Below are 15,981 nucleotides of genomic sequence, written 5' to 3' on the forward strand. Positions count from 1 at the left end.
TGGCAATGTCTGGGTTGTGCGAGAGTAGCAGCTTGACGACATCGGCATGGTCACCGATGGTGGCGCATATGCAAGCATTGAGATCTGTTTCAGTACTATGCATCGCGTTGCAGCCAGCTTCGAGTAACACCTTGACAGCACTCAGATGACCATTCCGACAGGCCCATAGTAGAGGTGACCAATGGTTGTCGTCCTGCACATCAATGTCGGTGCATAGTGGGTTGGATATCAAGATGGAGGTCAGATTGTGGTCGTTCTTGAAGCCGCTGTAATGCAGAGCAGTGGCTCCGTCGTTGTCTCCAATCATGGGGTCTGCCCCTGCTTGCATGAAACAGTGTACAATCTGGGAATGGCACTTATTCTCGCATGCACAGATCAGAGGGGTCTTGCCTTCGGAATTCTTTGCATCAACGGACGCCCCTCTTGCGATCAAGAGCTCGATGACGGAGACAGGGAGATTTGCATTTGCTGCCAAATGCAGTGGTGTCCATTCGTCGTTATCACTCGTCGTTGGATCAGCTCCGAAATCCAGCAGTAGACGCACGATATCATCCGCGCCGTCATGCAAGTCGCATGCTACAGCCAGAGCTGTCATCCCTGCGGAATCTTTGGCTGCCAAATCCAATGTATCAGAACTTCTTGCTAGAAGATACTGCAACACATCGATGGAGCCTCCTTTCACAGCCGCATGGAAAATTGACTCGCCACTCGAGGTATAATTGGTAATTTGAGCTCCAGAGTTTACTAGTAACTGCACTATAGCTTGTTTGCCCAGTCTGGCTGCAAGGTGTAGAGGACCTTTTTCTGTCAGCACAATCTCGTCGCCGAAATGAATGATATAGGAGCTCACTGAATCCTTGCTTATCCTTTGCATTGACGTCAACATCCTTGGAAATCAACAGCTTGATAATGTCGATGTCGCATTTGTGCCAGATGGCTGCGTGGAGTGTAGTGTATGACTCCAAATCACACGAATTGACGTTAGCGCCAGCATCGAGCAACTGTTGGAAGATCTCGTATTCACCGCATTGAAATGCGAGAAGAAGAAGCGCATCTTGTTGTATTAGCAATGAGGCCGACAATTATCATCATCATCATCATCTCGGAAAAACTCACTGTCGCCCTCTTTGCTGCTGCAATTCACATCAGCGCCTTTCGAGATGAGTAGTCTAATAATCTCAGGATCGCATCCATGTATAATCGCAATATGAATAGGGGTCATGTAAGAAGAGTCTTTTGCGTTGACGTCTGCGTTAGCTCCTAGCAGAACCTCCAAGATATCATGTCGTGCCCGATAGGCAGCCATGTGTAATGCACCTTCACATGTTAGTAAGCAATACAGAGAGGGTGGGAGAAAGTCTTACTCGTCCCTAGGTCACTTGTTGCGTTGACGTCAACGCCCTTCGAGATGAGCAACGCAATTATCTCTACGTCACAGCTTCCTATAATAGCCTCGTGAATTTCGGTGAATCCCGAATTATCTGGTTGGCATATCGCTCCATGTCTGAACAGATAGAGGACGATCTCGCTGTGACTTCCATGCAATGCACGGTCTAGCGCAGTCTCTCCTTCAACGTTCGGTATATTGATGGCAGCTTTCTTATTCACCAGAAGTTTGACCATGTCAAAAGATCCCTGTCGGGAGGCCATGTGCAACGCTGTGTCTCCGTCTTCGTCTTGAGCATCGAGATCGGCCCCTGCTTGGATTAAAAGCTTCAACATTTTCATGGCCGACTGAGCGCCGTTCTCGACCACTGCAAGCAACGCCGTTCGTCCATATTTGCCGTGTGCATTAGTTTCCATGACACTTACCTTCAGCAGTGTCTCCACAACTTCCGGTTTGCCAGACATGGCTGCAGAAATTAAGGCGGTATCACCTTCAAAATCTCGCAGATTGACATCGGCTCCTGCTTTGAGTAGCTGCCGACAGATCTTTCGATTACCTATTCGAGATGCCGCAATCAGTGGAGATCCTCCGGATTCACTGTATCCGTTGACTTCTATATCATCGTGAGACAGCAAGTAGTCCACGACAAGATCGTTCCCGCTGGCAGACGCGGCCAGCAACGGTGTATATCCCAGATCTGCGCAGAAGTTGATGTCTACCCCATTGTCCTCTATCAGACTCTGTACGATCTCGAGATGCCCGTAGCGGGCGGCTAGGTGTACCGGTGAGTGTCCACTGGCACTATAGTTTTCCCAGTCTGTGTCGATCGGTTGATCATCGAATAGCTCGAGCAAGCCGAACCTTGCTATCATGAGAGTCGGCGAGGGAATTCTTGCGCTGAGGCAGGGTTCTAGGAACTCGTCTCTAGACATGTCGTTTTTCTTGCTCTCCACGATCTCTAGACAGTCATCATTCCATCTTGCGAATGCGTCTTCGTCGGTCAAAAAAGCAGCGATACGACTCTCGATTGTTTCATCTCGTTCCTTGATCATGCCGATATGATACACCAGATGGTCGACAGCGTATACGTAGAAACACTCATGACACAGATCAGGTCGGTCCAACTCGTCGTCATAAGCGTCAAAACGAGGCTCCTCGAACTCCTCGAAACACCTGAGCGCTGCAAAGGTGTGTAATGCGTCGTCTTGGTATTCATACTTCTCTAGGAGGAACTCCTGAATGGACAAGTGTGCAAATCGGAACGTCCCTGTCTCTTCATCAGCGACCACAAGACCGCGGCATACGTCTAAGACCTGGTCCCTGGTTATCTCAGGCTCCTCGTACTGCGAGACGGCCTCGAGTAGTGTGCTCATGGTCAGCTCTGAAACCAGACACCATTTCAATACGGACATGGCCACTTCCCGACTGCTCTCTCCAGACTGCATGATTCGGGCAAGCTCGCTCTCGTAAAATTGGCTAATTCCCTTCGGCGATTTTTTCAACTCAGCCAGAACATCTTTTTCTAGCATGATGCCCTCCTTACAAAGATCATCAAGCTGGAGTCGAACCCACAAGAACCTGTATTAGTCAGCGATCTGTGTGAGCAATGTTCAATCTGGCTCCGTGTACATACATTCCTTGTGCACCATCATTCAGCTTTCTGATGATAGTCTGTCGCAAATCACTCGTGACTCTGCCTCTGAGTAGCTTCTTTTCAGAGATAGCACGGTCAACTCTCCTGGTGACGAACTTTTGGATGTCATCTGTATTAGCGCCCTCGTCGACTACAATCTGGACGGGAAAATCTTCCTTGGGCATATCTTGAGATATCTTGCTTCGTCCGGATATGACGAGTTTTACGACCGCAGTCTTTGTCGACATGATGGCTCTCAGTGCCATAAGGAGCTCCGGTCTGTCGACACATTCGTCGAATCCGTCAATTGCTATCACCGCAGCTTGCCCCGCTAGCATCTTCGAGATTAGCTCTGTCAGATGTCTGGTCCTCAGTCGCTCTGCTTCATCGGCATTGACTCGTTCAGCTGCCTTCTTGTGGACCTCGTGTGCGTCGCGAAAGATTTTCTTCGCAGAATCGCTATCTATCGTCCAGGCTAGCTGTCGAGCTATGGCACCAAGAATCTCTCGAGCTTTGGTCCTCTGTCTTTCTGCGCCATCGCAGTAAAAGTATGCAACATGAGGCGCGTGGCTTTCACGCTGACGGTTTTCAAGTAGTTGCTTAATCACCACAGCCCTGATAGTTGTCAGTCGATTCTCGATGAGGAAAATTTAACCTACATAAGCTTGGTCTTGCCACAACCGACTGTTCCGTGGATGAACAAGGTGCTTGACTCGGCTGCTTGGTTCCATTCGATGTATTCATCCAGTTCCAACAGCCACAAGCCTGTTCCTGGCATGACGTCCTCAAGACAAGTGTTGTGATGTTGAGTTACTGGTATCGTGGAAAGCCATTGATACTTGCGTAATTCCTCTTCCTCTGTCATGTGTCAGCAGCAATATACAGAATTGCGGCGGCGACCTACTCTTCCTCTTGCTGTGCTCTACCATCATTTCTGCGGTCGACATAGCCAATGACTCGAACTGGGCCAACGACAACTGATGCAACTTCCTGGAACCTTTGGTCGATCAGCTTCTGAGCATTATCATCATGCGGTAGTGTCTTACTATCGGCATCCATCAATTTCAGCATCTCGCTGACCTCACAATGGCACTTCTCAATCGCGGCTCTGGGCTCGTGGACCAAAGCGTGAGATGTCTTGATCACACTCTCACCAATTCGTTCTAGAAGACAGATCAGTATGAGTGGCTGTTCACGGCAAACACACCACACCACTCACTGTATTTGCTCTTTCCGTAGTAGCTATTGGCAATGCCCAAGTATCTCAGGATGGCGACATAGAGTTTGACGATTTCATCCTTGAGTTTGTCTTTGTTTTCCGACTCGTCAGACAGGTACATTTTTTCGACGAGCTGATATCGCGAGATCATGGTAGAGACAAACTCTAGACCCTCCGCCATGTCTTGAAAGCTATTACTGTCATTGGTCGCGACCTGATCAAGTGTGTCAGCGCGAGATAAATCAACTCTCTGAAATGAAATGAAATTCGCTTACAACAAGTAACAATCTCACGCCAGCCCAAGGTAAAGCAGCATGAGCAGGATCAATCTGAATAAGCGTATCCCCAACCTCGATGAATGATTTCAACATGTTGGCAATCTTGTCGATATACTGCCTAACCTCCTTCTCCCCTTCTTTTGTCTTTATACGCATCTGGTTTTTCTCCACTTCCTCTTTCTTCTTTTGTATGTTGTCCAAGGCTTTATTGATGATATCGACCGTCTTGTTTTTTTCGCCCGCTGAGCCCAGCGCTTTGAGCTCTTTGTCCGAGAGTTTGTCCCGCGCTAGTTTCCAGAGATCTTCGAAGTTCTGCTTTTGCGGGTCACTTTTTTTTTGGGGCGCAAGACGTCAGTTTTGTATGCTGATTATATCGACTTCGGGGGGGCACTCACAGCCTTTTGATATTGGTGGTCATGGTAGAGTCGTCGGGGTGTAACGTCCCGGAACGAGACATCAAGGCAGACCCAGGTCTGCTCTTCGACGAGTGTACCGCGGTCAACTCCAAAGTCGGTGCATACATAGATCCACGAGTTGCGCCCGCAACAGTATGGTATGACGGTGGGGCCTCCATGTCTGCGACGTTCGCCGCTGAATGTGTTAGAAACCAACAACTCCGACGGTACTGGACAGAGGATCTGCTCTGGTCTTTGTCTTTGTCATCACCTTCAACCTCTAGTCGCGGAGCTCACCAGCTCATGCATCTCAATATAGTGAGAGAACCCCATTGGGCGAGCTTGATGTCTTACTCTATCAGGTTAATAGAAGTTCACCCGCTTATCAACGATCTGTTATTCGTCATCCGCAGTATAACGACAGCCAATGTACGAAGACTGCAGCGTTTAGATTGGTTCCGGGACGGCACTCTATGCGATTGACGTGGCCGCATGCTGGTGTGGAAATTTCACGCGAGCAACAATGATTTCACGAATGACTTCCTGACCGACAGCAAAATCGCAATTCTCTGGTATATCGGTAAGTGGCAGTTCCCGGCTGCACGCTGTACGGTCCTCGCTATGAAATCTAGGAGCGAACAAGTATGATTTTCGCCTGGAGGAGTTGGTGTGGAGACATACCATTGCCTGTCATTAGGGTCAAAGCAGGCGTGCGCTATCGCAAACTTCAGCCTGCAGAACGAGACTTGACCGGTTGCGTGCTTAATTGCGAGGACTGGTAATAGGGCAGATTTTCGATGTCACCCAATCGCAAGCCGAGCTCTGCGATACGACCAGCCTACGATACTGTGTCGTGTAGAACATGACTTAATCAATTATCTTCGTGGAGACATCCATCTCTCACTTTACCACGCGGAGTCGCCTTACAATGTCATGCGACGTGGCTGGGATGTATGAGGGTGATGGTTTGTGCAAGCTGCATGAGGTTTATATTGTGGCTTGAGAGGCACTTCCGGAATAACCGAGGGCATGGACCATGCCGATAACCCAAGCTAGTAGTTCGAAGAACAACACCCACCGTTAAAGTCCTATATTCTTTCTTCTTTCTTCATCTTCTGTGCGTCAGAGCTCAGGTCATAGAGGCCAGTATGTGTGGGTCTGGTAAGGGAATAGTCGAGAGGGGCTGTGGGTGTGAATTGTCTGCAAGTGTTAGCGACGGCGACAAGATTGGACGTTGCGACAGCATACTTTCTCATGAGCTTGGAGGTCAAGTCTTCAGGTTTGAGCAGTCGATCGAGAGTTGCCAGCACCAGCACCAGTACCCGGTGTGCTATTGCCACGATGGTTGTTAGACTGTTTCTTCGTGGCCTTATAATTGCGTTCCCTATCATTGTGGTCCTTGAAAAATTTCGTGATTTCAGCTACAGGGCGATTGAGAACTTGCTATACACCTATGAGTGATTACACATCGAGTCGTAGAGGCAAGGTGAACTCACCCTACAGAAAATGCAATTTCTTGTTGGGTCTACGCGCTTTGGTCGACGATCGATGAAGTCCTGAGGGTCCCGACGAAGATGTTGGCATCTTGGGCAGCGCTTGAAGCCTCGGTCGTTGCTGTTGGCTTGGTCGTCTCCAACTGGCTCCTCAACTGTCTCTGCGACTCTCCCTTCAGTTCTCTTGGGCTGAGACATTTCAAGACTGTATGAATGGTTTGAAGAATGGAATGTGGTTATTCTGGGTTGTGATGTTTGTGATGATGTGAATGATTCAAAGCGAGACAGTGCAGAAATATTGTTGTTTACCATAGGACTCTCTCTAAGAAGGTACAAAGATGCGCTCCTGCTCAACACGCAAACAACGTTGTCGACTATTGCGGTCCACGTTTTGGATGTGAGTCGTGGCTTCCATTCATTGGCTTCATGTTCAGATTGGAGATTTGCGTTCCTAGATTTTGGCTTTGTTTCCGATCAAAATTCTGCTTTGCGAGAACCATATTCCACCAGGAATTCACTTTTGAGGGTTGAGCAATGTATACTGTGTGAGTTGGATTTGCGCGTTGACCGTTTGTAGGAAGGGCGCATCTCAGGTGGACAGCGCCGTCAACGCACACGCACATCTTGATCGTGACTTCCTCCTGGATATCTCACACCCAAGACTTTGATAGGCGCTTTCTGTCAGCATGCCTTTCTCTTCACTTTTTGGCAGACCACTCTCCAAAATCACACGGATGACGCGTTCACGACGTTGCACTTGACGCAATTGATGAAGGAAGAAGAGTATTGTGGATTATTTGAATCATAACTCCAAACACTTTGAAACATGCATAGTCTACTTTTTTGTGGTTGTAGTTTTCTTGCCACCCTTGTCATCACTCTTCGTCGAAGAGGTCGTCTTCGAACTTGCTGAGGTGATGAGTGTGCTTCCTGTTGTGCTGCTGGACTTGGTGGTCGAGGAGACCACCGTGGTAGATGTTGCAGAAGACGCAGCACTCGAGGTAGCCGTAGGGACGGAAGAACCGCTCGAAGCACTGCTGCTGGATGAAGTCTGGGTCTCCAGTGTGGTCTTGGTCTTTCTGTCATCCCAGTACGCTTCGAGCTTCTCCTCAACCTCCTTCACACTCTTGTAAGCATCCATGTCTTGGAAGTCCTTACACTTCTTCGTGATCTTCTCATCCTCAAAGTCACCGTCGCGGTTGGCATAGTCTTCCTCGCTGAACTTTTTGGCACGGTATTTGGGTTCCATGGGATCAATGAAGGACGTCTTCTCATCGTACCCGAGATCCTTGAGAGCTGTGACATTCAACGCGGCCATCATGTCGTGATCTTCGTGGATCAAGTTGTGGCAGTGGAACATATAGAGTCCGTCCCAACTGAAATAAAAATCAGTACGACATTGTGAGTTGAGAGATCACATGTACTTACGGGCCATAGCGAGCAAGGACCTGAACCTTTTCATTCTTATTAAGCCACACTACATCTTTCAATGCAGTTTGCTCATAAGGAAGGACACCGCGAGTTCCGCCAGTGCGACCAACGACTTGGAAGTCAATAAGATGGATGTGGATCTAAGAGTGTTAGCAGAGACTTGGTAAGATGGTTGGAAAGATTGACGGACCGGGTGCGACCATCCTCCCGAACTGTTCTCTAGTTCCCAGAGCTCAACAGCGCCGCGTTCAGGCTTTGCAATGACTCTGTCTGCGACGTCGGCCCAAGTGACACCGTTGACTTGCCACTCTCCATTGCTACGCATGAATGTATACTTGCGATCGACCCCGGTCTTTGGTGGTGGCAGAGGAACATTGCGTAGTGTGGATGGAAGGGGTCCGTTGTTAGAGGTGTCACTCACGGAGTTGCCGACCATGAAACGCATCACTCTGTCAGTACCATCGTAGTCATCATCAGCAGCGACCTTGCCGGTGTTCTTGAGTGTGATGTTCTGGCCAGCGTAACCAGAAAAGTCAAAAACGACTTCCCATCTCTCAGCCATGGAGATGTCGAGTTGAGTAGTGTCGACCGGACTAGCAAGGAGACCTGCATCTGAGCCGATAACTGTGAATGGAATGCGAGTGCCGACATTCTTGTCTGCCTCTGCATACAGCTGGAAAGAACGACTGATCGAAGTATCGAGGAAGCGGAAGAGATACTTGCGAGGCTCAACAGCAAGATATGGCCAAGGCTGACCGTTAACCTGAATTACATCACCAAAGACACTGGTAGTCTCTCCATTGGCTTCAGGATCCCAGAGCGTGCCATCAGCATTGTAGCGCTTGGCTGCTAAGGCGAGAGGGATGTCGTAGTCGCCTGATGGCAACTTAAGAGAGTTCTTCTGGGCATCTTCCAGAATGTAAAACCCAGCTTGACCGTAGTACGCGTTCTCAGCAGTATGTCCAACAGCGTGATCGTGGTACCACAGAGTTCTTGCGGCTTGAGCGTTAGGGTAGTAATAGTCCTTGTATTCTCCAGGCTCAGTAGTGTCTTCAGCCCAGCCATCAAAGGGAGCGCGACCTAAATATATGTTAGTGTTGTGAAACAATCCGCACTCAAGCGCGTAGAAGACTCACTATATGATCCGTGAAGGTGAACAGAGTTTGCACGATCTGCATGGTTGATGAACCGAACAACGGCCTCGCGACCTTGTTGCATCTTGAAGGTTGGTCCAGGAACGATACCGTTGTACCCAACATGGCGTGCTTTCTTGCCAGGGTAGATTTCGATATCAACAGGCTTGATATCAATCTCATAGTAGTCGATGTTGTCGTACGTCCTTATGACCGTCAGAAGAGAACTGTAAAGAAGGTCGATGTGGTTTTGCTTACTTGACTGGCTTGGCGATAGGCGGAATTGGTAATGGAAACTCGAAAAAGTTCTTATAAACAGGACTGAGCCATCCTTTGGCTTCGGCTAAAGGGAACAGCGCGAGAAGTATAAGAGGATGCATTGCACCAGGAAGTGTTGCTGAATTGAGTGTGGGGAGGGAAGAAGTGTATGTTGTTGTTTCTGACCTAAAGTTTTGAGTAGGACAAGCACATATATATACGTGCAGACCTACCACACATTGAATCCACTCGTCTAGTTTTTCTCAATCGTGCCTTACCTTTCGCTACATCTACTTCCAGGCTAGACTGTACAGTATAGATACGAACGGGGTCTCCGCTCACAGGCCCCTGCTCTCTCCCAGCAGCTGGAGCCTTGTATCTAGAAGTATAGACAGCACATGGCCAGGAAAGTGGCTCGTGGCGCTTGTATCTACCTGTTGAGAGTTCTGGAGTTGAGGACGCGCTCGAGAGTTGTGAAGTCAATTTGAGGCTTAGTCACAAGCTGGCTGTATGCAAGAGGTAAGCAGGCCTATCCAGCTTGCAAGGGCTGACTCTAGATCATGGCGCTGGAAGCGAGGCTCTCGATCGCCAGGTGGAAGACATGATTGTGAGACCCGAATGGTCAAGACCATATCCAAGAGGCAGAAGACTATTGAAGCATAAGGCTGGCAGCTTGTACAACCTGGATCGGAGCCAGAGGACCAATCATTGTCATGTATCCTAGTTGAGCTGCATGATCCAAGATTTTTGTCTACATCTGACCTGTTTCGGCAGCAGGTGGTCGACTGTTCGAGCTGTGGTCGATGTTCGGATGTATGTACTGATGTAGTAACCAGACGGGGCGATTTGAGCAATGTGGTAAGTTCAGGGCTGAAGACGGCAAGGTAAGTTTGTGGAGGACATGGGGATACTCTTGTATATTCCGCATGTGGCTGCGCTGCCAAGAGCTTTGCTGTGCTCGCTGGCAGTCGCCACTGACCAAACTTCCCAGGCTGTTTGTACTGAAGACTATCTTCGTTTCTCCGAACAGACACGATACAGGGAGCAATGTCAGAACCTGATGGTTGTGGCAGAGAAACAGAGCCGTCTCCACCTGTATGAGACACGATCTCTGGAGGCTCCCGTAGGGATCCTACGAGAGATAGCATCATGAGATTTAGGATTCAAGTATCGGAGTTGGGAGAGTCATTGCAGACACGTAACTTTGGTCGACCGACTTGGCGATCATGCGGGAGGAAACTTGGCAGCTTGGCGCTGACCGCTTGTGAATCCTTCCGATACCTCACTACATCCACACGAGCACATGAGTAGCTCTCCGGAACTTCTATTTCCATACCATGGCCCTGTCGCTAGAACCAATATTGCGGTTTCGTTCCCGCTCGGATGGAAACGCGAGGGCTCGGCAGCTGATCAGTGATGCTTGTCAATCGAATTTTATGTGGTACGGCGACATTCGGTACTCAGTCTCGAACGCTGCCGACCGTCTGATGAACCGCCTTCACTATGGCCGATATAACGACACTCCATCTGGGGACATGCACCCGTGCGCATGCTGACTCACATACCACTGCAGGTAACATGGTATGGCAGCAAGAGTGGCTTCGGCATGGCCTACAGTGTGTGCTTTCAGCTTCTATGTTAGCACCATGAGGCATTCGCCACAAAGCCAAAGTCGACTCTACAATATCGTGTCTCGCTTGTTTCCCACGGTATACCATGTCATTAGATCCTTGTTCATTGATACTTGATGAATGTTCTGTCAGCTGCTCAAGTAGACACACCTTTCGTTCCCGTCTCGATGTTGCCCAAGTCTTGGATGCTCGAAATATGGTTGTCACTACCAGGGACTTGTCGTGACCTGCCCTGCTCTGCCCTGACCTGATCTGAGACTGTTCTCGGCATACAAGCGAGTAACTTGATCACATGCAGATGCAATGATTGAAGCGAAGCGAGAAGGTCTTGTTCATGTACCTCGAGAAGGCACATCTTTGCTCATACGCTCTGGCGACACAGCTCTGATATAAAGTGTTGCTCTATGCTGCAAGTATGGTTCTCATCATCTCAATCTCAAACTGCGACTCTTCAGGATGCTGTCCAAACCCTTTGCTTGCCTCACTATTGGCCTACTCAGCTCGCTCGCTGCAGCTCAGACTGTTGAGCCGTTCGTCCTGGATGGCAGACTTGACAGGTATGAGGGAGCCACTTCACGTGTTGAGGCAAATTCTAATTCGTAACAGTGCGACTGCTAGCGATAGCACATACAACACTGGTGGTACCATCTCCGTGAATGGTTACTCCGTCACCATTCCACAAAATCTGCAAGTGCAGTTCCCAGCCGCTTTCTCTCCTTTTGGGAAATTTGCCAGTACTGTTGGCTTTGTTGGTCACGAGGTCTCCGTATGTTTCACTTCTTCTTTAACTCTATGGAGCGAAGCTAATTTTACTGCACCAGGTCATCGGGAATCTTGTCAACGGCAAGGCAATCGCTGGCCTCGTCCAAATTTCTGAGTATCTTCTTCAGGGTAGCTCAGGCACAGTCGAGAGCATTGACTTTGCCGCTGGTACGATGAAGATCAAGGGTGGTCCGACCATCAGAATCAACGATCCTAATGCTGTTTACTCGGTGGGATATACCGATCGTCCTCTGTATACAGCAGATGACGAGAACCCTTCAATCACGGCGTTCAGCGGCTTCCCGATGTGCATCCCGAGATCTTCGAGTGACCCTCTCTGCCCTTCCAGTAACCGACCAGCCGGTCAAAGCACATTGTAAGTTTTATATTCACAGCAAGCTGTTGCAGAGTACTGACATGTTCGCAGCCGTGCACCTGATCCGCTGAAGATGGCACCTTTCCAAGTTGGTGACTACCTCGAGTACTCAGGTATCAATGTTGGGGGCACTATTGTTTGTTATACAATCGTTGCTCCTAATGTACAGATCACCACTTCTGGTGCACCCACATACATTCGTGTCGAGGATGCTATCGTTGGTATCTACGACGGTATCGGCACGTCAGAGTTTGGTGACTCGAGAGTAAGTGTTTTTTCTAATGACCAGGATCTGATACTAATCTATGACAGTTCATTGGCTACACCTCGGATCCCACAGCTAGTATCACGGTCTCCGCTATCGACATTGATCCTTGTACAGGCGAAGAGACTGAAAGACCCGTAGGCGCCGCATCCTACAAAGCAGGCGATGCTCGTAACAAGTGGACCTGGCGTGCAGGCACCGGGACAACATCCAAGTACACCCGTGAATACGTCATTCGTGCCTCCACTGGTGAGAAACTTACCGACAACAAGATCAATGCTGGTCGTTACGTCCAGCCTGTTTTGGAGTTCCTCTTCCCTGAGCCAAATGTTCCTGGCATTGTTCCTCCTGTGAACGACTTCAGCAACTTCCCTTTCCTTGCCCAAGGCTTGGGATATGATGAATCGGGCAACCTTTTCGGCCAGCTAAACCCATGGCCTGGCGCAAAACCCCCTGCTGCAACGAGCTGTGGTCCCTGGTCTCCCCCAGCTACGTCCTCCTCAGCCGTCTCTTCTTCGACATCCGCGGATTCCCCCGGTACTGCGACCAGCGTTGATCCTTCTGCATCCGAAACATCTATTCCTAGTAGTACTGGCTCTGCTGCCGCAAGTACCCCGACTATTGCAGTAGGAGGCACCCAGACAACTCGTCCCGGTGTCCAGGTCAAGCTTGGCTTCAACGTGACCAACAAGCTCGATTTCACAGCCAACGATCTTACATACAGCTGGACACAAGTCGGTGGACCCAGCGTCACCCTGTCAGGCAGCAGCGTTGCTAGCCCGTCCTTCACAGCTCCGGCTGGCACAGTCAAGAACACATACATTTTCAACATCAAAGCCAGCAGTGCTTCTGCAGGCACGAGCGGCAATGCGAACGTCACGGTCGTCAGTGACCCTGCTGTAGCAGACATTGTTACCATCGATAGCTACACATACAACTCTTCAGGAGGTGGTGCTGTATCGGTCACTGCTAGTACCAATATAGTTGGCTACAACGCGAACCTGAAGTTGTATCTGACAAACTCGGCCACCGGAACAGCCACTACGATGACATATCTAGGAGGAGGCAAGTATAGTGCCAGTTTAACCAAGACGAAGAAGCCAGCGAACGGAATCACGGTTGTGAGTGACGGCAAAGGAACCAAGAGTACTACTGCGACAACCTCGTAGTTTAGTTCACCTACATTGAATGTTACATGCATATTTTACAATTATTCTTCTCTCAACTCAATGCATGCTCTATTGAATCGTGAAACGTATAAATACAACCTCGGCTGGATAGTGCTGGCCAGACCAAATTCGTGACCACAAGCGTGTTTCATGTTCGCCACTGCCCCGTCATGGTTTAGAATAGCAGAGCTGTGATTGACACATGCTTGAGCGCTTCAAGCTTCGCTTGGCTGGGCCCCTGTCTGGGCTACGTCACTGTTTGGATGGTGATACACCGGCAGCCTGCTTGTTGTGGATGTAGTAGTATAAAGACCAGGTGTTCACCCCCTGCTGGAATTAACACCCCTCAAGCAACCCCACAGCATCAACATCGACCTGGAACTTCTACATATTATACCATCATGTCTGACTACAACCGTGATTACGACGAGAACGCTGCTCGCTTCGCTGGAGAAGCTGTAGGTAGAGCTGGTAAGTCGAACATATATGCACACCTTCTGAGATCTGCTGACCTTTCGTGCTCACAGAGGGCTCCTACGACTGTGCAGACCAAGCTTTCGACCGCGAAGAACAAAGAGTTGGCGACTCCTTCCGCCGCGACGAGCAAGCCGTTGAAAACGCACCCGAGAACGTCGCCCGCTATGCCGAACAAGGCTTCAACAACACAGTCCAAGGTGTCGAGAACATCCCCTCAGACATCGGTGCCGGCCTCCGTGGTGCAGCAAACTGGATCGGAGAAAAGATTGGCGGTGTGGAGAATGAGGGAAGACGTGCCGAGCAGGACGTTGAGAACAGATACGACCAAGCCGAGCAAGGGGTTGAGAACCGCTACAATGATGCTGAACAGGATGTTGATCGTTTTGGTCAAGACGCAAGAAATAAGTACAATGATGCTGAGCAGGATGTGGATCGCTTCAACTCGGGTGTGGAAAACTCGTACAATCAGGGCGAGCAGCAGGGTAGACGTGACGGTTGGTAGATATGCGCCTTGTTTGGGGCGCCATTACAGGCCGAGAGTAGCCATGTAATTTGGATGCATCGGAGAATGCAGACATCAAGGAACGAACTGCTGATTGACCGCCTGTTCTAGCAACGCGAGTCGCGCCATCCCGGTGTTCGGAGAGTGTAGATGTGAACAAAAACAACCTAAAGCTTGCGTCTCCTGAATACGGCGGCACATGACCCAAGCTCAAGATCCTTTGGATTTTGCGGGCCTCGTCAAAGGCCGGCTTCGGTCATTCTTGTTTGTTCTCACTTTTGATCTACGACAATCTGCATCCAGGCCACTACTGACCACCTCGTCATCGCCGTATATCCTCAATGTCATGGTGGACACATCAAGCAGTGCGACCATGCCCAATTACGAGGAGATCTCCGTACACGCGTGGGACAGGTGCCAGGTAGGGTTATACAATGATCTCAAGGTCAGATGCCAGCAATTGAGTACATATATATATATATACGTGTCGACTACCTTGAAGGCTCGTTTACTGGCCGATCCTTTGTTCTCCTTGCTTTCTTACTTGAACAACACCTGAGTCTCTCCGTCGCAAAACATAATCAAGTCGGAGATACTAACAAACAAAGAAATACTGCATCCGGAAATTTCACAGCTGTGAATGTGTTTCCATATTTGGCGCGATCGCTGGTTGACACTGCAGACGCAAGTTTGTTGCTCAGACAGTCATTATGGTACCGCCAACGATCGTTGTTGATGGCTGGACCATCCCTATATCTTATGCACAAGCGGCGCAATGGGATGATTCACCTTTGTCTCTGATCCTGGATACAGGCCTTCCGCCAACCCCGCCCGGTCCTCAAGACTACCGCCGACATGATCTGAATCAGCATGGACAGTTTCGAGAGCCAGTCTCGCAAGCTGTCTTCAATATGGGTAAATTACCATACCCTGACTTGAGAAACATCACGAAACGAGATCCGACAGACAGTACGAGAACAGTCAAAGCTTTATCCGGTAATGGTGTGTGGTTCGCCGGCAACAACATGCTCTCACATGTGACTGTACAACATCTCGACTCTCTAGGCGTAATCAACGCAGATCCCGCATCTCTGAATATCTCCAGCAGGTTTCAGGTGGATCAGATGGAGGTACAAGCTATACTGAATGGAACAGCTTTGAGAGGAGTCGACCACGGGATTCATCCGATGTTCAAGCAAAGTAATTGGCGTACCACAAGTCCTGTGATGTACGAGTATCTCAAACCATCGCTTCGCATTGCTACCGAGATATTCAAGATGGAGTTTGTGCTCGACTATCTGCACGCACTTGGGCAGCCATGGGTAGTAGAGTACCCAACTGCTCTGCAGCAGAAGAAAGGATACAACTCACAGTACTCCTTCTATCCCAGGACCTTATCATGGTCAGAGAGGCATGGTACCGCGAGAGAATTAATCCGAATGCAAAATCTCCTGGACTTCGAATGGACTGATCAACTGAGCCCGGGCTTCATGGCCACTACGTCGGTCAGCCTAGAAAATGGCATTCCCGTAAAGGGCATGAACAACTGGCAAGACTCGTAAGTTGCATGTC

General features: G+C 49.5%; 6 protein-coding genes across 6 annotated transcripts; 3 read left to right on the forward strand and 3 right to left on the reverse strand.

The window, feature by feature from the left end:
- Nucleotides 1–1,389: 1,389 nt before the first annotated feature.
- AUEXF2481DRAFT_105647 (uncharacterized protein) lies at nucleotides 1,390–1,944 on the reverse strand (the record flags this gene model as incomplete). Its single annotated transcript, XM_013491643.1, has 1 exon — nucleotides 1,390–1,944. A coding segment is annotated over exon 1 (462 nt), but the record flags the coding sequence as incomplete, so codon positions are not given.
- Nucleotides 1,945–3,218: 1,274 nt separating this feature from the next.
- Nucleotides 3,219–3,698, forward strand: AUEXF2481DRAFT_37079 (uncharacterized protein). The gene has a single exon (XM_013491441.1). The coding sequence runs from the start codon at nucleotides 3,270–3,272 to the stop codon at nucleotides 3,564–3,566; it is 297 nt and encodes a 98-aa protein (XP_013346895.1). The 5' UTR covers nucleotides 3,219–3,269; the 3' UTR covers nucleotides 3,567–3,698.
- Nucleotides 3,699–3,833: 135 nt separating this feature from the next.
- On the reverse strand, nucleotides 3,834–4,576 carry AUEXF2481DRAFT_37080 (uncharacterized protein). Its single transcript, XM_013491442.1, has one exon. It carries the CDS (start codon nucleotides 4,418–4,420, stop codon nucleotides 4,196–4,198), a length of 225 nt encoding a protein of 74 aa, XP_013346896.1. The 5' UTR covers nucleotides 4,421–4,576; the 3' UTR covers nucleotides 3,834–4,195.
- Nucleotides 4,577–7,196: 2,620 nt separating this feature from the next.
- AUEXF2481DRAFT_77504 (uncharacterized protein) lies at nucleotides 7,197–9,349 on the reverse strand (the record flags this gene model as incomplete). Its single annotated transcript, XM_013491521.1, has 5 exons — nucleotides 7,197–7,781; nucleotides 7,834–7,976; nucleotides 8,027–8,916; nucleotides 8,973–9,175; nucleotides 9,228–9,349. 5 exons carry the CDS (start codon nucleotides 9,347–9,349, stop codon nucleotides 7,241–7,243), a joined length of 1,899 nt encoding a protein of 632 aa, XP_013346975.1. The 3' UTR covers nucleotides 7,197–7,240.
- A 1,965-nt stretch (nucleotides 9,350–11,314) lies between these two features.
- On the forward strand, nucleotides 11,315–13,430 carry AUEXF2481DRAFT_2494 (uncharacterized protein; the record flags this gene model as incomplete). The annotated part of the gene is made up of 5 exons (XM_013491223.1): nucleotides 11,315–11,415; nucleotides 11,465–11,624; nucleotides 11,680–11,996; nucleotides 12,048–12,261; nucleotides 12,309–13,430. The coding sequence occupies 5 exons, from the start codon at nucleotides 11,315–11,317 to the stop codon at nucleotides 13,428–13,430; spliced, it is 1,914 nt and encodes a 637-aa protein (XP_013346677.1).
- A 27-nt stretch (nucleotides 13,431–13,457) lies between these two features.
- AUEXF2481DRAFT_37084 (uncharacterized protein) lies at nucleotides 13,458–14,543 on the forward strand. Its single transcript, XM_013491443.1, has 2 exons — nucleotides 13,458–13,888; nucleotides 13,945–14,543. The coding sequence occupies exons 1-2, from the start codon at nucleotides 13,832–13,834 to the stop codon at nucleotides 14,407–14,409; spliced, it is 522 nt and encodes a 173-aa protein (XP_013346897.1). The 5' UTR covers nucleotides 13,458–13,831; the 3' UTR covers nucleotides 14,410–14,543.
- The last annotated feature ends 1,438 nt before the right edge of the window (nucleotides 14,544–15,981 follow it).

Source organism: Aureobasidium subglaciale (genome assembly GCF_000721755.1).
Source record: "Aureobasidium subglaciale EXF-2481 unplaced genomic scaffold scaffold_3, whole genome shotgun sequence".
Lineage (NCBI taxonomy): Eukaryota > Fungi > Ascomycota > Dothideomycetes > Dothideales > Saccotheciaceae > Aureobasidium > Aureobasidium subglaciale.